Here is a 22,237-nt window from a genome sequence, read left to right on the forward strand (position 1 = left end):
GGCCTAGCCCCCTTCTCTAAACCTACTTGCCTCTACCCTTGGAGACTACCCTCAGTCACTGTGTGTTTTGTTGTTGCCTTCTCCACTTGGGAAAGGTCTGGCTGCTCAGGCTATGACCCTGGGGTTTCCTCCGGCTGAGGAGTTTCAGAGCCATTAGTGAGTAGGGAAGATTGGCTCCCCTCTAGGTGACGCGCCCTCCTCGGCCTTCCCCATTTTCTGCCCCCCTCCTCCCTCTGGTGCCATCTTCCTCCCCGGGGCACACATCAGTGGGGCCAGTGTAGCTCTTGCGAGATGCATGCCTTCCGTCGTTCATCCTTAGCCAGCGGTTATCCTCCCACACTCCTCCCTCCCTCCCACAAGAGTTCATCCGTGTCTGTTGTCCCCCTGATACTCGTCCCCCCAGTCAGCACCTCCTCCCCACTCGAATTCCAGCTCTTCCCGACCTCTTGCCATTGCATGACTCCTCCCAACGGGATGGCGGACCTCTGACCCACCGCCTCCCCCCTTATCCTAACTGAAACTCGCTAGCATCCATTTTTATGACCACCCCCCTCTGTGGATTCCCCCCCTTTGTTTGGCCCCCTCTGCTAGCGACCCTTTTTCCCCATACTTAGCACTGGCATTTTAACTGGATCTCTCAAGTACCTACACCCAACACAATCTGTAGGACCACTTACGAGCAGCATTACCAAGGTAGGACGAACATTACATGAAGACCCCCCCCCCTTTAAGAGCCCCAGCCCCACCTTCTACCTTCTACCTCCACTAGCGACCTTTTAACCCCTTAGTGAGCACTGGCTTTTCAACCAGATCTCTCAAGTACCTACACCCAATTCACAATCAGTAGGCCCACTTAACCCTCTCGAGCATCACTACCAAGGTTGGATGAACATTACCTAGAACCCCCCCCCAAGAGCCCCAGCCCCGCCCCCCACCTACTACCCCTACCCATAACCTCACTAGCACATGATGTCAATCCCCTCAGAACCTGCAATCTCACTCATTTCCTCCTTCCTTAAACCCCACGGGCCCAACTCTTTCTCCATATCTCCCCCGAACAACCTCTCCTCCACTGCGCTGAAATACTTTAAGTGCAAACTTATCATGCAACACCCGTAGCTACTTATCGCCGACACCTATTACAATGCCCATAAAGGCCCTAAAACAACAGATCTTATCTTCTTCACCAAACTCCCAGCTAGATGGAACACCCTCCTCACTAGCCACCTCCTCCCCTACAAAACTACCAACATCCCATACGGCTGCAAACTCTCAATCTCCAGCTCTTTCGTGTTCCAGGGTAACGTCATCATCTCCATTTTCAGAAATGGAACCATCATGACTCAAGCTAACAACACTAACCTCTGTGATTTTGAATCCATATTCCCTTCTTTAAAGTCAGCCCTCCCTCACCATCAACCCCCCACAAGCCCCTCAGAACTTCACTCTACCCCCACATTCAACCCCACAACACCTCCCCAACTTCCCCCTCCGCTCCCAAAGACTCCAACCATAACCTGGTTGACCCACCCATCCCCTTCAACCCCTCCCCCCCGACCAAGCCCCTTACTCCCCTAACCCTACAACCCTCAATCACAACATCTGTATAGACTCCCCAACCCACACCTTCACTACCATCTCACGCAATACCTCTTCACTCACTCCGAACCTTTCCAAGACTCCCCCAACGCTGCCTCCCCTCCCAACCCCGTTCTCCTCCCTCCCACTAACAGGTTAGACTCAACAAATCGTAGAGGCACTCATATTCAGCCCACCTCCCCTATCACCCCAATCACTCCACTACTGCCTCCTATCACATACTACCCAGGGATCTTAAAATCCATCAGAATCAGTTGCTTCAGATCCCGGCTAATAAGAACGTCATCTCCCACACCCCCCTCCAAACCCTCCTCCACCTCGAAAATCTATGAACGGCTCTCCAATCTTGAATACCAACTCGAACTCATCATACAGGGCATCAACATGATAGCGAGAAGCCTCAACCCGCTGATGCACCCCTCCCCGACCCTGACACACACGCCTTTGCCGGACATGACTACCCTACAGAGTCCCATCTGGCCCTCCAGGCCCTTCCACCGAAACACCTGAAGACCAAGAAGAACAAACTCTCCTTTGTCTCACAATGAAGCAATTAAACTTCTTACAACTTGCTCCTACCCATCCTGAATCCCCCTTCCAACATCCAGGTCATCTCTGGCCTAGGTCGACATCACATACAGCCTTCTTCACCCAGAACCCCAGCTCACCTCGTCAATATCCCCCTGATCCCTCCCATGCCTGACCCCAAAATCTATCAGCATACAAACTGCATGCTTATTAACTGCAGATCAGCAGTCAAACACGCTACGGATCTTGCTGATGCCATCCTAAAGCATAACATTGACATTGCCTTTGTCACAGAAACCTGGCTGACTGAACTCTCACAACCGATCATGGACATCCTTGTCCCTCTCGGCTACTCAATTTCCAGCAAAGATAGAAAAGACTGCCCGTGGGGAGGCATTGCCATCATTCACAAAAATGACATAGTAATAGAGTTCAAAGATTCATTCAACTACAAATTCCTGTGAACACCTTAATTCCTCCATAAAGACAGGTGACAATTCCAAGGTGACCTTCCACCTTCTCTACCACCCCCCTGGCAACACCCTACCTTTCCCTGACCACCTAGTTGACCTAATAACGCAATGCTCCCTCTCCTGCCCCAACTCCACCATCTTGGGTGACCTCAACCTCCGCTGGAATGACGAGAACAATGCTCTCATCACAAGCCCTAAATGACCTTCTTCACAGCAACGACCTTTCCCAACACTGCAAGGGCCAAACCCACATCAAAGGAGCTACACTAGATGCGATAATAGCGCATAAAGACTCACTCACGATTGATGATATCCTTCCTGTCGACTGGTCAGATCATCACATCATCCTATTCCATCTTACCTATACCCCCAACAAACTTCCCAATCCCAAAAGACACTAAAATGGAAAAGGAACACTAGCCCAATCCATTTATCTACTCTTGAAGAAAAAATGACCTCCCTGCTACCGCCCCCTATGACCAACCTCTCAACTACGGAGTTAACCACCCATTACAACTCAACTATAACTACCATACTTGATCAATTAGCCCCTTTGAAACTGGAAAGAGTAAGAAACACACCATCCAGAGCCTGGTTAAACAATGATCTCAGTTTAGAAAGGAGAGAACTGAGAGCAGCCGAAAGACTCTGGAGATCTGACCCTTCCACCACCCACCTGGAGCAACTCAGAAGAGTACGGAGATGCTCCAAAAAACACATATCCAATGAAAAAAACTCCTCCTTCCGCAATGCTCTAGACAGAGCAAAAAAACGCCCTAAGGAGCTCTTCAACATCATCAAACAACAAACTACTAAATCCCTCCTCAACCCCCTACCTGCAACCATAGACACCTGTGTAAATTTTGCTAATTTCTTCAACGATAAAATCACCGAGATTGAGCTTTCCCTATTACTGGATACCCCTCCTATCACAGAGCCCCCGCCCCCCACTAACAATCTTATTCCTTTCCCATCCCTCTCTGACAACCTACCCCTCAAAACTGAATTCTGTCTCCCCAACCAGATTCAGCTGTCGACCCTCGCCAGCTGGATATCCTTCCACACCCTCCTGGCATCGGACATCTCCAAACTAATGTCCACCTCCAAAACATCCTCCCACCTACCCGACCCTCTCCCTTCCTCCCTGGCAAAAAAACTCCACTGGTCCCTCTCCCTGACATGGACTAAGATCATCAACAGCTCCCTTCAAACCGGCTTGATTCCTGACTGCCTCAAACTAGGCCAAATCACTCTGATTCTAAAGAAACCAGGAGCTGACCCTAACATCCTCCATAACTACAGACCAGTCTCCAACCTTCCCTTCCTTGCCAAAACTCTAGAGAAATGTGTTCTCCAACAACTAACTCATCACATTGACAACAACAACCTCTTCAACCCTCTATAATCAGGTTTCCGAAAAGGTTGTAGCACAGAAGCAGCCATCCTCAGCATAGTAGATGACCTCCGCAACTCCCTTGACTCCGAACAATGCTGCCTTCTGATTCTTCTAGACCTAACAGCGGCCTTTGACACGGTCGACCATAAGCTCCTTCTGGACTCTCTCCAGAAGAGACTCAGCATTGAAGGTACAGTCCTCTGTTGGTTTTCGTCCCTCCTACAAAACCGAATGCAACAAGTAAAAATACTCAACTTGACCCCGCCCACCTCATTAATTACCAGAGGAGTCCCCCAAGGATCTGTCCTCTCTCCCACACTCTTTGACATCTACATGGACCCTCTTACCATCATTCTCGCTCAACATAATATCCCCTTCCATCTCTATGCTGACGACACCCAACTTTATATTGAAATATCCTCTTTAGAAGATATCCACCACCTGAACAACACCCTCAAAGAAGTCCACTGTTGGCTATCCCATAACCATTTCAAACTAAACCTTGATAAGATGGAAATACTCCTCCTTTCGAAATCGAACCAGCTCCCTCCATTGCTAGAATGGCTAAAGTCCATCGATGCTCTCAAATGTATTCTCACCCCTTCGAGCATGGTCAAGTCTCTGGGAATCACTCTGGACTCCAACCTGACTATGCAGGACCACATCAAGAAGAACGCTAACAACGCTTTCCACAGCCTTAAACTTCTGAACAAAATCAAATCCTTCATTCCCCATGATGATCTCAAACAGGCCACACAAGCACTGGTACTTTCAAGACTAGACTTTGGGATCTCCACCCTTACCGGCACAGCCAAATCCCAACTTGCCCCTATGAGGTCCACCCTTCACGCAGCTGCCAGACTGATGACGGGAATTAAAAAATATGACCACATCTCCCCGGCCCTGAAGTCTTAAATGGCTCCCACTTGAGGCCCATTGCTCGTTCCATACTGCCTACCTAACACACAAAGCCCTTCACACTGGGAAACCAGAATACCTCGCCAAAAAACTATTGAAAGCAGGTCAAACAAGATCACTAAGAAGCTCAAACACCTTCTTCCTCCTCCTGCCAAAAACCAAGAAGCAAAAGACTCGGACATGCTCCTTCTCAAACAGCGCGCCGAGAATCTGGAACTCCATACCTATTCACATCAGATCTAACCCTTCCCATCTGATCTTCAAGAAGCTACTTAAAGAATACCTCCTCAACCAACCTACACCCCAAAAAGAATCTCTCAACCCCCACCCCACCACTGCCAGATCGCTATCTTCTTGTCCTTGAAAACCCCACTGTATAACTGGTCTGCAATGGGATCCTTATGTTTTTCTTGTGTTTTTCATGTGTTTATTATCTATACTGTTGTAAAGCGCTCTGATACCCTTGGGGGCCTTGCCAGCACTATAGAAAACTTTCTAAATAAAATAAAAAATAAGTCGCCTGGTGCCACTAGTGTGGGTCACACTGGACGCTCCATGTCAGGACTAGAGGGGTATACACTCGACCAAAGGACATGTTGCAATCGCCAAAATAACGTTCGGTTGCAATGCGCCTCCACTTTATACATCACCCAGCACACATGTAGGTCGAAGGACACCATCCATACCGATGACACCCCCATGCACACACCATGAAACTGGAGAGCTGGTGACGCCCACAGAAGTCTAGTTAATAATTAAAAGCACCCACATGCTCCAAGATCACCACATAACAAATAAAAATGCTTTACCACCGTGCACCTTGTCAGGCAGAGAGAGAGGGGAAGCACAACAACTCATAAAAATTTAATAAACTCATGTGCAGTAACCCATTATTTTTTTTTCAGAATAAATAACCCGGTGGCTCACTACAACAGATACAAAAAAGTGTGGGAGAGACTCACTCCCAAAGAAAATCCTAGGAACACCTAGGAAATAGTTGTCGACAATACGTCAAGGATGCAGTGTTTTTTTTTCAATAGCAAACCAAATCTAGCACTTATCCAACAGGGCTGTATTCAGGCCGCCAAGTGCACTATCTCTACATCGAACCATCACTTTCTCAGCAGCTACTTTAGTACTCCCAACAGGATCCAGAGGTACCAACTGCTCTGAGACTTTTTTTTCAACTGTCATAACCAAGAAACTCCCATCACCAGAGGACTACAGGCATCTCCCTTGGATTCATCACAAGGCCTACAATGTTCTATAAGTTATGTGTTACTGTGTATTTATATACCCTCTGTTTACTAGGGGGGCTGTCCCATCCATTAATTGACAAAGAGCAACCTAGTCTAATGGTGCTATTCATAAATTGTCATCACCCTTGCATAGGGACCTCTCCCATATCACCTATAATCACACCACACCTAACACTAGCATCTACACCCACTACACAGCGCTCTTTTACACAATACATGGGATCAGCACATGATCGTGGTGGGTTCCAAGACATCTGCTGGGTCATGTCATGTCTGTTCACTGATACCGCATGCAGTTGGCACAGATAGGTTTCACTTGTCCCAGAAGGTAGCCCCTGAAAAAGCAAAAAGCCTTCTCCACCTATACCTATGTAGGATTAGGACCAAAATACAACTCAACAGAGTAGAACCCCATAGGGTAATGGTAAATCTGACCCGATACAAGACCAATCCCACCACACTGTACCTTTGCACCGAGCCTAAAGATATCCAAACTGAGCTAGATAGGATTCGCAGGAAGGGCAACCTAGGGCAGAATACTGTTCGGCTCTGAGACTTCCCAGAAAAGAGATTCTTGGAGTTAGCAAAGCCACTAAACCAATGCACAATCCACTCCTGCGTCCATGTATGGTCCCAAGGTGGCCCTTAACATATCTTGGGGTACCTTTGTTCCTAACAAATGGATCCATACATGGAGTTCTAGTGTAGGGCCATCAACCTCAATGATATTAAGGGAAATGAGTCTCATAGGGGAAGGTGGAATAATAGCATAGATACCACATATATGGAAATCTGGGATTCTGAGATATAGATATATGTGGATACGAGGGAAGGGACAGCCCCTGTTGTATGGAAGCTCACCTTTTTCTTGTGAATAAGAGGCAAAATAACAATTCCACTTGGAGTATATGAAAACTGTGGCACAATCCTGCACTTTTGGCCATGCAATGGGGCAACTCCATGTTGATGGACACTTACTGGCAATGTGGCCTACCCTCAACTTGTATCTGGATAGTATGGTCTCTGCTCCCTCTTCACCATACACACCCGACCCTGGTCATTCCCGGAAAAGATCTGTCAGAGTTGTACTAACACCAGTTGAAACAGAAAGCAATTCTGTTACACCAGGCTCGATAAAAAAGAACTGCTGATTATTTTGGGTGACCTCTGTACAAGGACATCCCAGAAGAATTCAGACTGTTCTCTGATGTACAAGTATCAGCGGGAGAGTCAATACCCTTCTTTACCATGCAAATAAGAACGAACGTCCACTGGTACAAATAACCAGGTAGGAAATTCTCAAGATGATGGACAGCACTTAGTTTGGCTGTATTTCAATCGGGGAGGAACTGAGAGCCATGTGCCTCATGGTGATGCAACATTGATATGTTTTTGGACCTAATGATCGCAGTGGAGGGAGGGGTGTGCACCAAGATCAGTGTCTCCTGCTGCACGTTTATACCAGGCACTGGCAGCGACAATGGAACTCTGTAAACAGTGCAATGCTTGGATGACAAGAGTCAAAGAGACGTGTGAGGAAGGAGGTGCCCCTGAGGAGGAGTGGTTCACAAACTGGTTTTCATGGCTCTCCCAGTGACTGACTGGTATGTGCACGTCATTGTTGCATGTTTTCATAATATTATTGTTCATGTGTGTTTTCCTGCAAGTGGTGGATTTCTTCCTGTAAAAATGCAGTCCTCAAATCGGGTAGAATGGAAGTAGCTAGGGATGTAGTACAGCAACCCCCCCCAATAATGTGACTGTCATGAAGTATGGGTTAGACGGTGTAGTTGAAAACTCAACTGGGGGGGAATGTTAATATTGGAAAAATCAATGTCAATGTACACCATGATACATTTACATCTAATTATGAAATTGCATTGCTATTATCAGATTCACCCCTCATGAACTCTCAGTCAACCCCGACTCCAAAGTTTGTGGTCAGGCAGACTCTGAGACCTAGCCCTGAGGCTGCTGATTGACAGGTCACAGGTGGGGCAGCACATAGTCGGCAGAGCAATACACGAGCAGAAACTCAGATCAGTTCCACAGATAGGTGCAGCAACACCACAATGGGCACAGGAGATTAGCCTTAATAAAGCACACATGACCAGAGGGGTACGCAGATTCCCGAACACAATAAAGTTCGTGGCCACATGTAGTTAGGAACACTTAGCCAATCCAAATCCCCTGCACACAGAACACGCAGCGATCCCGCACCCCACAGGTTGGACATCTGGACACGTTATCCACTGGCTATCATTGTGTCCAATCAATGTTGAGGCCCACCTGCATTTGTTATCAGGACCTTAGTTATGACTCCAAGACAACTATTTACATCCTTGACCAAGAAAGGAATGTTTAAATTATTTTATGGTACTTAGAGAAATGTATAAAACTGTGCTCTGAAAAATTGTACTTTGAGATAGTCCTCTGACCCCAGTTCTGTAACTGCTCCCGGCCGTAATGTTTAATTAAACAAACTGTTCCTACTTTGCCAAATGCCTCTTGTGTTGCGTTTTTTCAAGGTAAATTCACATTTGAGCAACAAAGGTAAATGGACAACTTGGTACTCACACTGATTATGAATTAGAGGGGTTAGTGCAATGTATTTGAAACATGGAGCTAGAATCTAAAGGAAAGGACTGTGTTCATTGGCTACGCAGATGGATGCAAGTGAGTATGAGATAAGCTATGGTTTGAGGATTAATTGAGTTGAAGGATATGTAGTAACGTTTGGTCAATCAATGTAAATAAAGATGGAATATTCTATGTATTGCTTAATGGATGCACATTTCATGTAATCCCATTTTTAAATGTTTTTTTTTTTTTTCAATGTAGGAGGCTGCTTGTTTGGTCCTCAACAGTTTGTTTATGTACCACAGAGATCTTCATGAAAAGATTCAACATGGTGATCAAACGTGAGTAATTTTCATTATTGTCCTTTCTGCATTTTAGATGTAGACATGGTAGTGTAGTGAGAAAGTCAATAGATCTGGATTTCTAATTTGTCTAAATATTGGAAGAATAGCAAAGGATGATCATCACAACATAGATTACAGCAAAGAATATTACATTTAAAATAGAAAAAGGGGTTATCATACCTAGTAATTTGGTACACCATATGATTTGTTATGTAACATAACTAATTTCTATTTCGTTTAGATATATAGAAGATACAGTATATAGTACATTAATAGTACCATGTACTGTTAATATGAAATAAGAAGAGAAAGAAACTTGGTCCAGAACAAAGAGGACAGAAAAGAGAAAAGTATCATATCTCCTCTTGTTATCAGTGCTATTCAGTTCTGACTTATTGGAACCCCCTTATCTATTGGAGAAGATCAAATTCTACCCCTCTGTTTTTAAGTGAGATTATTCCATACTGCATGCTGGTCGAAAACCACTTTTACTTCGTATCGATCAGTTAATGATCTCTGACATTTTGCTAGGGAGTTTGGAACCTGCTCCGTGTTAAAGCAAAGCAAGTCTTTTTTTGTAAGCCACCGCTGATTTATATCTTATTTTTTATTGTGAATGTAGAGTCATTTTCTGTAATTTTAGTTTTGATGTTTGTTATTTTGTCCTATATGGCTTTTTCTTCCAGATGTAGGTTCTGATGGGTACTTCTGACTACAGCTTCTTCAACTTGTGAATATCCCCGGTACCAGTCTGGATCTTGAAACTCAAAAAACAGTGCTCCTCTCTGCTTGTAGGTAGTGCTGCGTGACTTTGTGTGAAGTTCGTTCCCCAAGTGATGAATGGAGCTGCAGATAGGCATGACTGATGTGCTATGATGCCATTTCCTTTCTTTCTGTGCTCTCAGACACGGATGCAGAGCTCAGCTCCTTTTCTTCACTCCTTGAAGAGTTTTTTTCCTACAAATTCCAAATTGTCCCCTTCATTTCCCAGTGTATAAGGGAACATGTCACTGCCTAAGACTACAGGTTTAACTCTTGTCAGGGCTGCAACAAATAGATGTCTGTGACAGGTCCACATGAGGTGTGCTTCTGGTTGTTCGGCGTACAACCTCAAGGCCTGTCATGACTGCTTCTAGATGAATCTGAAAGCCATCAGAGAATGTGAAGGTCTATGTGTCAAAACACTCCAAAACCCCAACACAGGCCCTGCTGCTGGTTGAAGTAGAGTGTGCAGACCCAGACCCACTCACAAAGTCATTCCTGTGGCAGATCTTCTTCACTGTTTCATTCTTCCGGTAAGTCCAAGAAGGAACACAAGAAATCTAAGTGGGATTTTGACCATTCCTGCCACTCCTCTTGTCCAGAGAGGGCACAAAGGGTTCACAGTGCCTCCAGGTCTTTCTCCTGTTCCAGCAAGGAGGCAATTACAACTTTAGTCCTGATACATCCAATTTTTCAGGTATGTTGGGTAACGTTTTACTAAATTGGAGTCTTTTGAAAGTCCATGCTGCACATCTTTGGCATGCTTATAGTTCACTCTGGTGTGCCTTCAGGCCCTAATAATCTGCAGGGTCCTTCAGTGGTGTTACTGCCAGTTCACCTTCTTTGCTGTCTGTGCCCCTAGAACTTGGTTTGGGTTGTGCACAGACATCAGTGCTGACTTCCAGTCTGACTCTAAAATCTGTGCCAGTCCCTTGAACAAAGACGCTGGCATAGTCAGCAGAAGATCCACATCTTTTTGTGCCATCTAATTCTGAACCACATTTGTCTCAATGGAGGCTGCATCAGACCCTGATTTAGTGCAGTCATTACTCAATTCATCAAACTCGAACACTATATTCCATTACTGTACAATTGCACACAGACACTGCAACTAGTTTTTAGCTCAGATTCCGACCAGAGTCAGTCATAGGAAGATGATATTGGAGTGGGATTCGGAAAGAGTTCGCTCCAACCTATGATAAGGATAATTGATATAATGGCTCTACAAGATGCCAGTGGGTTAGGTTGGCATCCCCTCCTGGACCATCAGTGGGGTAATTACATCCTTTTTGACTGTCATTAGGAGGGCTGCTGAAGTACTTGACTTCCACCTCCCTCTAGGGAGTTGAAAACAAATGTTTTTACTGAGCTCCTCCAGCCTGGTCAGGCACTGATCAAACCTCTCCTACCCTCCAATGAGGGTCTCACTGTGAGGCTAATGGGTGCTAGGACAATGCCATGTTCTAGCCTGCTGGTCAATCGCTAGGTTGCATGTTGCCATAGATCAACGTCAGGTGACCATGAGTTTTTAACCCAACATCTAGCTCCTGAGATTTTGATGGTGCAGGCATCCACCAGCAGAGTGAATCCTGACACCTTTCCGACTACTCCCCAAGACAGAGTCCAAACTGAAGGAAATGATTGGCAAGAGAATGCTTTCATCGGCCAGCCTTCCCTTGAGATCGTTCAACTCCAGCTGCCTCCTGATACTGTACACACATGCAGTCTGGGACATGGTTGGTGAGATCTTACTACCAGTCCCAGAAGACGTACTGGCTTTCTAGGGTCAAACTATTCAGGATGGCCGAGATGCTGACACTTTTGTCATCCACTTCGGCCTTGATACCACTGATTGTCTAGGAAAGGCTTTTAGAACAGGCAAAGTGTTCTGGCTCCAAACACTGATTAGATCCTTAGGCTTCTCCGGGGATGTTCAGGCGACCTTATTGGACAAACTAACAAAGAACAAAGTCCCACGTGACCTGTATTGCTTCTAATGTGCCTTATCAAATGCTATTGGTTCTGATCCCCCAATGAACAATAATATCTTGAACAAGTTAATTTATGTAAATTAATTTATTCACTTATTTTGACACAATTTCATCCAACAAGCCTGCCAAAGTCAGTTCAATTCAGTTCAAAAACTGTATTCGGTTGTGAAGCTGACATGAAAGTGCAAGTAGGCAATGTTTCGCCAATACATTTTCAATAGAAAAGAAAAACTGCATGAATAGTGATGTACAATCATTGTATATACAAATATAAAATAAAAGATCAAATATAGCACTTAAAAGACATTAATCAGGGTGCATTGTACTCCGTCATCGTACTGTAGCTAGTGAAAAATAGCTTACATAAAAAGAGGTCTCATCATTGTGTAACTGCTGCGAGAATGATAAGCCTGGATACAATGCCTCAGGTTTTTGAAGGTTAAGAACATTTTTGTAAATCTTTTATAAAAATAAAAAAAAAAGATAAAACGTAGCATTGATTGTCCGGAGAAGTCGTTACATGGGCACATACTATATTCAAGATTACTCTCAAAAACCCAGCGAAAAACAAAGCAAATATTTAATTGTGTCCACCTTAAAACAAAACTGTAAGGAACTTTCCCATCGTCCACTGGAACTAAATAAATAGTTACTGGGAAAGGTTTCGGGGCTCAACTGCAAATAAGTTGCAATAGTGGGTTTTAATGTTTCTACACTTAGCCTTTTCTGTTTTTGCTTGGACTATTAAGGTTTGAATGTGCTTCCTCCCTAAATTGATGCCTGTTAAAGGCTTGAGCTAGGCCGAGCTCTCCGAAGGATTACTTTTGAGGGCTATCCATGGGTAGAGAGGCCTCTATCACAGTCACTAATTATATCTCTCCTTGGGGAGGCCTTTTCAGTTTTCCAAATGGATAGCCATACAATGGCAGACGATTTCGAATTTGGTCACTCAGATAACGTAGAGCAAGCTCCAGTGGCAAATGAAACGGGAAGAAAATAGGGGGATGGATAAACGTTTTCTACAAAAATGATTTTCTCTGCCTGAATAGCTGAGGACTCTCCAATATTCCAGATTTCCGCCCGTAATATTTTATGGGTACACATTGTGAAGTATATATCTGCAGCAGCGGTATAAGGACCCAGCCTCATGAGGGAAATGGGAGGCTGATAGGTGAGCCTACGTCTCTAGCTAGCCCCACCCTGTGCTGGATTATGTTCAGACTTCTGAGCCAGTTGCACTAAAAGTGACCCCCAAGTAAGAAAATTTATGTGTGCTTAACAGTTGATTAGTTCTTGACCCCAAGGCTTGAGAGCTAAGTACTCATATGGCCACATGCCATTATTTGCTATTTAGAAAAATTAGTGAATCAAGGGTGGCCATAAATTGCACAAATGAATGAACAAGCAAGTGCAGGCCTTTAGGAGTGCGAGCTACTAGCACAGCCTAATCTGCATATAACAATACAGAAAGTGGGGCTTCTTGTATCATAGGGACGTCTGGAATACAAGAAATCCAATGGGTGCTATGTACCTGATTTAGATCTTGGGGAGGGGAATACTCCATCACAAACATGACGGATATCCTGTCCACCATATTACGATCCCATTATATCCTGTGGAGATCATGATACGGTGGATGGGATATCCGTCACGTTTGTGATGGAGTATTCCATCTGCCAGGGTCTAAATGAGGCCTTAAGTTTGTTAATGTACAATATAAACAGCAAGGGGGCAAGCATGCACTCTTGTTGCATCCTGCGCCCAATATGAATTTCTGTGGGCACTTCACCATTTGGACCAAATCTAACCTTGCCTATGTATTCTCATGCAGGGATGCCAGGAGATTGATAAGTGTCGCATCCAGACCCATTTACAGTAAGAGTAGCCATAGCTTAGAGCGGTTCATGCAGTTGAAATCCATGGACAAACCCATGAAGGTAAGGTATAATGTAGCTTGCATAGCCACAGTATTTTTACCTAATAACAGATTTAGATTCAGACATTGCTCAATAGAGTCTATACAACTGCGAAAGCCATAGTGACAAGAGTTTATAATTTTATTTTCGTTCACCCTCTCTCAGCCTAATGCATAAAACACTTCAGAAAATATTAGCCAGTATATCAGTCAGTGAGATAAGGCGATAGCAGATTCGCAGAGATCAAGTCCCCTTCTTAAAGATCGGTATAATAATGGATAAAGCCCAGGTACAGGTGCATGTTATAAGTTGCTAAATAAATAATTATTTAGCAAGGGGGGCCTAGAGGTCGATGTTACATTTTATTAAATCAATCTATCCTGGCCCAGTGCTTTGCCCCCAGCTCTGTGCTGTACAGCAGCTGTAACCTCCTGTAAAGCGACCTGTATAACACAATAGGAATCCACCTTCTCTAGAGGCAGGGTTACAGGCTCCCCGCTGAGTAAATTAGGGACAGTGTACTTCCCACACCCAGGGCCGGCTTTAGGACTGGTGACGCCCTGTGCGACAGTTTATTTTGGCACCCCCACTCCATGACCTCCTCCTCGGTTTCACTCACTACAACCTAGCAAATGTGCCCCTCATCTCTCCTTCGCTTCCCTTTCACATACATGAATGTGTTTTAAAGCACTTGTAAAGGCTAGCCTTACTAATCCACTCAGCTATCCACATAAAATATAGGGGCATATTTAGGAGCCCCTAGCGCCAACGCCACATTAGCGTCATTTTTTTTACGCCAATGTGGCGTTAAAAGGCCAAAAACGCTGTGCCATATTTACAAAGTGGCGCCATGCATGCATTGCACCACTTTGTAACCCTTTGCGCTACATTATGCCTGCGCCAGGCACAATGTATGCAAAGGTGGCATTCCCCCATCAGAGCAGTGTAAGAGGCTAGTCTGGTTTGTAGTGAGTACCAAGGGGTACTTACACTCTGCACCAGGTCCAGGTATCCCTTATTAGTGTAGAAGAGGTGTCTAGCAGCTTTGGCTGATAGAAAAGGGTAGCTTAGCAGAGCAGCTTAGGCTGAACTAGGAGACATGCAAAGCTCCCACTATACCACTAGTGTCATATGCACAATATCATAAGAAAACACAATACACAGATGTACTAAAAATAAAGGTACTTTATTTTTATGACAATATGCCAAAAGTATCTCAGTGAGTACCCTCAGTATGAGGATAGCAAATATACACAAGATATATGTACACAATAACAAAAATATGTAGTAATAGCAATAGAAAGCAATGCAAGCAATGTACAGTCACAATAGATTGCAATGAGAGCACATAGGTATGGGGCAACACAAACCATATACTCTAGAAGTGGAATGCGAACCACGAATGGACCCCAAACCTATATGAGCTTGTAGAGGGTCACTGGGACTGTAAGAAAACAGTGAGGGTTAGAAAAATAGCCCACCCCAAGACCCTGAAAAGTAGGTGTAAAGTGCACCTGAGTTCCCCAGAGAGCACAGAAGTCGTGATAGGGGAATTCTGCAAGGAAGACCAACACCAGCAATGCAACAACAATGGATTTCCAGATGAGGGTACCTGTGGAACAAGGGGACCAAGTCCAAGAGTCACACTCAAGTCGGGAGTGGGCAGATGCCCAGGAAATGCCAGCTGTGGGTGCAAAGAAGCTGCCACCAGATGGTAGAAGCTGTGGATTCTGCAAGAACGAAGAGGACTAGGAGCTTCCCCTTTAGAGGATGGATGTCCCACGTCGTGAAGAAGCTTGCAGAGGTGTTTCCGTGCAGAAAGACCGCAAACAAGCCTTGCTAGCTGCAAGGGTCGCTTTTAGGGTTTTTGGATGCTGCTGTGGCCCAGGAGGGGCCAGGATGTCGCCAATTGCGCGAGGAGACAGAGGGGGCACCCAGCAAGACAAGGAGCCCTCTCAGAAGCAAGCAGCACCCACAGAAGTGCCGGACCAGGCACTACGAAGAAGAGTGAACCAGAGCTCACCCGAAGTCACAAAAGAAGGTCCCACGGCGCCGGAGGACAACTCAGGAGGTTCTGCACTGCGGGTTAGAGTGTCAGGACCCAGGCTTGGCTGTGCACAAAGGAAGTCCTGGAAGAGTGCACAGGAGTTGGAGCAGCTGCAAATCATGCGGTACCTAGCAATGCAGTCTAGCGTGGTGAGGCAAGGACTTACCTCCACCAAACTTGGACTGAAGAGTCACTGGACTGTGGGAGTCACTTGGACAGAGTTGCTGAGTTCCAGGGACCACGCTCGTCATGCTGAGAGGGGACCCAGAGGACCGGTGATGCAGTCTTTTGGTGCCTGCAGTTGCAGGGGGAAGATTCCGTCGACCCACGGGAGATTTCTTCGGAGCTTCTAGTGCAGAGAGGAGGCAGACTACCCCCACAGCATGCACCACCAGGAAAGCAGTCGAAAAGGCGGCTGGATCAGCGATACAAGGTTGCAGTAGTCGTCTTTGCTACTTTGTTGCGGTTTTGCAGGCGTCCAGAGCAGTCAGCGGTCGATTCCTTGGCAGAAGGTGAAGAGAGAGATACAGAGGAACTCTGATGAGCTCTTGCATTCGTTATCTAAAGAATTCCCCAAAGCAGAGACCCTAAATAGCCAGAAAAGGAGGTTTGGCTACTTAGGAAGGAGGATAGGCTAGCAACACAGGTAAGAGCCTATCAGAAGGAGTCTCTGACGTCACCTGCTGGCACTGGCCACTCAGAGCAGTCCAGTGTGCCAGCAGCACCTCTGTTTCCAAGATGGCAGAGGTCTGGAGCACACTGGAGGAGCTCTGGGCACCTCCCAGGGGAGGTGCAGGTCAGGGGAGTGGTCACTCCCCTTTCCTTTGTCCAGTTTTGCGCCAGAGCAGGGCTGGGGGATCCCTGAACCGGTGTAGACTGACTTATGCAGAGATGGGCACCATCTGTGCTCATCAAAGCATTTCCAGAGGCTGGGGGAGGCTACTCCTCCCCAGCCCTGACACCTTTTTCCAAAGGGAGAGGGTGTTTCACCCTCTCTCTGAGGAGGTCCTTTGTTCTGCCTTCCTGGGCCAAGCCTGGCTGGAACCCAGGAGGGCAGAAACCTGTCTGAGGGGATGGCCACAGCAGCAGCTGCAATGAAACCCCGGGAAAGGTAGTTTGGCAGTACCCGGGTCTGTGCTAGAGACTCGGGGATCATGGAATTGTCTCCTGCCATTCTGGCATTGGGGTGACAATTCCATGATCGTAGACATGTTACATGGCCATGTTCTGAGTTACCATTGTGATGCTATACATATGTAGTGACATATGTATAGTGCACGCGTGTAATGGTGTCCCCGCACTCACAAAGTCCGGGGACTTTGCCCTGAACAATGTGGGGGCACTTTGGCTAGTGCCAGGGTGCCCACACACTAAGTAACTAAGCACCCAACCTTTACCAGGTAAAGGTTAGACATATAGGTGACTTATAAGTTACTTAAGTGCAGTGGTAAATGGCTGTGAAATAACGTGGACGTTATTTCACTCAGGCTGCAGTGGCAGGCCTGTGTAAGAATTGTCAGAGCTCCCTATGGGTGGCAAAAGAAATGCTTCAGCCCATAGGGATCTCCTGGAACCCCAATACCCTGGGTACCTCAGTACCATATACTAGGGAATTATAAGGCTGTTCCAGTATGCCAATGTGAAATTGGTCACTAGCCTGTTAGTGACAATTTGGAAAGCAAAGAGAGAGCATAACCACTGAGGTTCTGGTTAGCAGAGCCTCAGTGAGACAGTTAGTCATCACACAGGGAACACATACAGGGCACACTTATGAGCACTGGGGCCCTGGCTGGCAGGGTCCCAGTGACACATACAACTAAAAAAACATATATACAGTGAAATATGGGGGTAACATGCCAGGCAAGATGGTACTTTCCTACAAGCAGGCATTGAAAGGAGGCTTCCATTGGTTACAATGGTCCTCTGGGTGCTTTGCAGGATTAGCGTCAAAATTTTTTATGCTAATCCTGCAAAGCGCTGGACTAGCAAAAAAAATACTGACGCTAGTCCCCTAACTACCGCCTTGGTGCACCGTATTTTAAATATGACGCACACATGGTGGAGTTAGGGGGGCGCTAAGGGGTGCAAGAAAAATGGCGCTGCACTATGTGCAGCGCCACATTTCTTAAATATGCCCCATAGTTCTGTTTTTTTGCAACAGGCATATTAACCCTCTATGCAACTTCATGTTGAGTCAAAGCTGCCGCTAGGCAAAACTCCCATCTTTCTCCTTAGCAGAACATTAATCACATGAGTTATCTTGACATTTTAATTGTTTCCTGAAGGCTCGACGCATAAGGAACTTTTCAGCAGGTGCTTTTAAATCGCAAGTTTCAGAAGTTATTGCTAAACATAGCGCCCCCCTGAGGTCAAAAGCCGTCCCTGCCCACACCTCACTACTTATGTGACAACTAATCAGGGTCACCATTTGGTTGGCAGATCTCATGGCTCATGGTTCCATAAGAGCTTGCTATTTTTGGTGGATGCTGTATGAACTAGGATATCACACTGCTGAGTTTTAACTTTTTTCCACCTCTTTGCTTTGGTCCTTTTGAACCATCTTGCAGCTGTGTGGACTGGATTCAGGGGTTCAGAGAGGGATTTTTTAATACTTAAACTGAATGCCTCAGAACAGCCAAATTTCTCCTCTTTCCCATCATTATCTGGCAGGGACCCCAAAAATAGCTCTGTATTTTCCATAACTACATTACCTAAAAGCTGGGCCGGGTTAGGGAGCTTCCAACACACTCTAGGATTACCTGTTGATGGCTTTAGATTGCTAATACCACCCCAACTTTAAATTCATCCCTGGATGACATAGTCAGAGCTACCTCATTTGAGTTGTGATCACCAAAGTATGAGCATATAATGGTACCATGCATCAGGCGATTAATTGAATTGCTTGAAACAAAAATATAATCAATAATGGATGGCTGTTCCTGCCTCTAAATGTTGGTAATCCTCTGTCACCCATACACACCACCTTCAACACATTGTACAGATCTGATGATCAGAGAAAAGCCTCAAATTCCTTACCCCTCAGATTAGGGCCTTCATCAATAACGGCCTCCTTCCTTGATCTTGTGGGGGCCAACTTTGCATTGAAGTCCCCTGCTAAGCACAAGGACACTTGCCACCCTTCTCCCATTGCTATCCACATGATTGAATCAATGTATTTAAATAAACCAGAGAGTCTGCAGTTTGTAACATTGACAACACCATTATTATAAAAATTGATGAGTTACACAGTCAGATTTCCGTTATAGAGCACAGCTTGGAAATCACTACTTAGGATGCTTATGGTCACGGCATGACTTTCAAGGGATACATTTATCCAAATGCTTAAGACCCCAGAGATGCAGCCAGAATAAGATGGCTAAGCCGGTACGCTGAAGCATGGATACCCATCAAACACAATATAGCTAGGGTTCCTAGTTTCTTGAAACAGCAGGATGTCATAATGTCTTATAAATAGTTGCCATTCTGGAAGATGTACCTTGGATTGACATACTGCCGTGTTCCAGCTTAAAAGTTTACTTGTAGGGCCATTTACCTTTGGCCCAGAGATGTTTAAGCTTAGAAATGGGTGATCCAGCAAAACCACAGAATGCTTTGACGAGGTACCATCAAAAGATAGCCCTCGCACCCCAAGTCAGTCTATCTCTGTGAGACCAGATAGGGCTGCATACCTGTTACTACAGACCATGCCCAAATCTGACTGAGGCTGGTAACCAGATAAAAGTAAGAATATCACCTGCTTGGGGAGGTTATAAGAATCCCACAGAGGCAGAGTAACAATGATTGTGGATGCACAGAGATCCTCCTCGTTGGACCCCTGTAGTTTGACACTGGCCAAATGACTAAAGTTCACAATGTCACACTCTCCCTCTATATTGTTTAATGTTGGACCCACCCATACATTCTTATACAGCATTAAAATCTTGTTTCCCTCTGCCACGTTAAAGTTTTTGTGGATGCTGAGCCTGTGAATGACCCTATTGTGCAACTGCTCCCAAATCTCAGTTTGGTTATGCTTTAACGGAGGCACTCCTGCCAATATCAGCATATAAGGGCATGTCGCTGGAGGTAAATTTAAGATCGAAGTGCTAGGTTTGCAAGCCAGGCTTTTTTTTCCCTTGTTAACTGGTGTGCTGTGTCCCTGCACATTTGTAAAGTTCAGTAAAGGGTCAGTATGGTTAGTGTTGCGAAAAGGTCCATCAGCTTGTTCTGAAGCAGTGGTGGCCATGGTGCTAAGATTAGAGCTGGAAGTCATAACGGTCATGGGAGGGGTTGGGCTTTGATTTACTGTTGTTCTAAAGAAGTAATTTACTTCCCATCTTTCCTGACACACATCACAGCAGGCATACACATCATTGCGACCAGTGGTATTTTTAATATCCAGCTGGATACGTTTTGTTAAACTGGCTTTTTGGGCCTCCATAGCAGTAAGGTGAGCTACTCATACAGAAACAGATTTTTTTTATTTTTTTTACATATCTCCTCAATGCTAGATAAACCTGTATTAAATTGATCTGCCCCCTTGGAGGGTTTCTGCTAATTTAGTTGTGGTTGTGCATCTGTTGGTCTTTTTACACTTCACGACCGGTTCAGGAGGAGAATTTGCCCTCATTTTACAGTTAGCAGTGAACCTTGTAGTAAGATTTTACAAGCTACAGAATTCATTATAAAATATAAAAACCAGAAAAAAAAGTTTTAACTTGTTTGTTAACTATTGTGAGGGAGGTGTGTGGTAGGTTCAAGGACATAGTATGGAATGTCCTCTGCTGACCATTCCAGAATAAGGAATGTGGATATTCAAGAGAGGCTGGGAGTTGGGGTAGACAACTGGAATGATTAGACCCCTAATGGATGGGGTCTCTGCTTTAGGATTTACTTATACTAATAAAAGAAGATATTATCAAGAATGCTCATGTGGGACTCTAGGCTTTGAAGCTTAAAGTGCTCTGTAGAGGATGGGGCAAAGCGGGTGTCAGCCCCTGCAGGCGCAAGGCAGTGTGGAGCTTATGGTTCCCACTGAAATGTGCCCAGAGTCCTTAGGCGTCCCACGCTGTGGTGCTTAAGGCACTCTGAAGAGGACTGGCCAAGAGGGTGTTGGTGCCTCCAGGCACAAGGCAGTGTGGAGCTTGTGGTTCCTGCCATGATATACCCAGAGTCCTTAGTCAAAGCCAGAGTTTAACTGCCTGCTTCACATAGGTTTCCTTTTATCAGAGCCATCCTGAATACAGTGCATTTGTGGGTTTTTTTTGGCCCACCCAGTCAGGGACATTCGGGCTATCGTTTTGATGTCAGCCACCAGCCTGGCTGTCAGTGGGGGTGGCCCTGAAGTTTCTTGGTCTGCTATCCTCCTGCATTGGGTTTGCTGACTGTGCCAGATGGCACCTGCCAGCCCTGCAGTGAGAGCTGAAGTCTCAGTGCTCCTGTACCAGGAGAACCTGTCCAGTTCCATCCAGGTTTTGAAGAAGACTGCAAACGATTTATAGTGATGGCTGATCGACCTCAATTTTGACTAATGGCAGACCCCTCTCCCAATGTCACCCAGAGTATAGTGGGGGATGAATCACTATTGGTCTGGGGAGGCCATGTGGGAGAAGTGAGATCAGAGGTCTCTGGAGGAGGCCTGTCTCCTTATCAGTTTGTTGTAGTTGATAGCAATTCAATAGACATTGAAGGTTTTCCTGACCACCAACAAAGGGAGACTGGTATAGGTTTTCATAAGCAATACCACTGTCATGTGGTACTGCAACAAGCAGGGTGTGGTGGGTTCTGTTTCCAGTACCAGGAGGCTCCTTTAAAGGTGGCTGGATTGTCAGGGCTTTTTCTTTGTTGTGCACCGCCTGGCATGAGGTTTAAATGCCAGGGCAGAGAAACTAAGCCAACACCGCCTAGCAGATGACGAATGGCAGTTACACATAAAAGTGGTACAGAGTGTCTTCAGCAATGGGGAGAACCCTGGCTTGATCTTTTCACTACCACAGAGAAAATGCAATATTAATGCTTTTGCATGCTGGAGTTACCAAGAAGGCTGTCTCTCATTGATGCATTCTGCATAGTGTGGAGTGTGGGGTTCCTGAACGCCTTCCCACTGCTACCTCTCCTACTACAAGTTCTCAAGAAGATCAAGAATGACTGGGCCCAATTCATCTTAGTGGCTCCAGAATGTACTAGGAAAGTGTTCTACCTGGCTAGTCGGGGTCTGAGTATTTGTTCAGGCTGCTGTTTCAAGAGGATTTTCTCTTGCAGGAGCATGGCACGGTCTTGCGCCTGCTCTGCAAAACCTGCACCTCAATGCATGGAGATTCAGTAGCCATCATTGATCTCTTTTTAGCTTCCTCCTGAAGTCAGTGATGTAGTCCAGCAAGGCAGGTGCAGTACCACAAAATCAGCATGTGATGGGCACCAGGAT

At 45.6% G+C, this 22,237-nt stretch overlaps 1 protein-coding gene across 3 annotated transcripts in view; it reads left to right on the forward strand.

Annotated features, from left to right (window-relative positions):
* The window catches only part of LRRK2 (leucine rich repeat kinase 2), a 1,446,345-nt gene that overhangs the window by 217,866 nt on the left and 1,206,242 nt on the right, over nt 1-22,237 (forward strand). For all 3 annotated transcript variants that reach the window (XM_069229760.1, XM_069229761.1, XM_069229762.1), the window contains one exon: nt 9,015-9,094. In XM_069229760.1, coding sequence (XP_069085861.1) covers nt 9,015-9,094 — 80 coding nt within the window. The remainder of the gene's footprint in view (nt 1-9,014; nt 9,095-22,237) is intronic.

Source organism: Pleurodeles waltl, chromosome 4_1 (assembly GCF_031143425.1).
Source record: "Pleurodeles waltl isolate 20211129_DDA chromosome 4_1, aPleWal1.hap1.20221129, whole genome shotgun sequence".
NCBI classification, from domain to species: Eukaryota; Metazoa; Chordata; class Amphibia; order Caudata; family Salamandridae; genus Pleurodeles; species Pleurodeles waltl.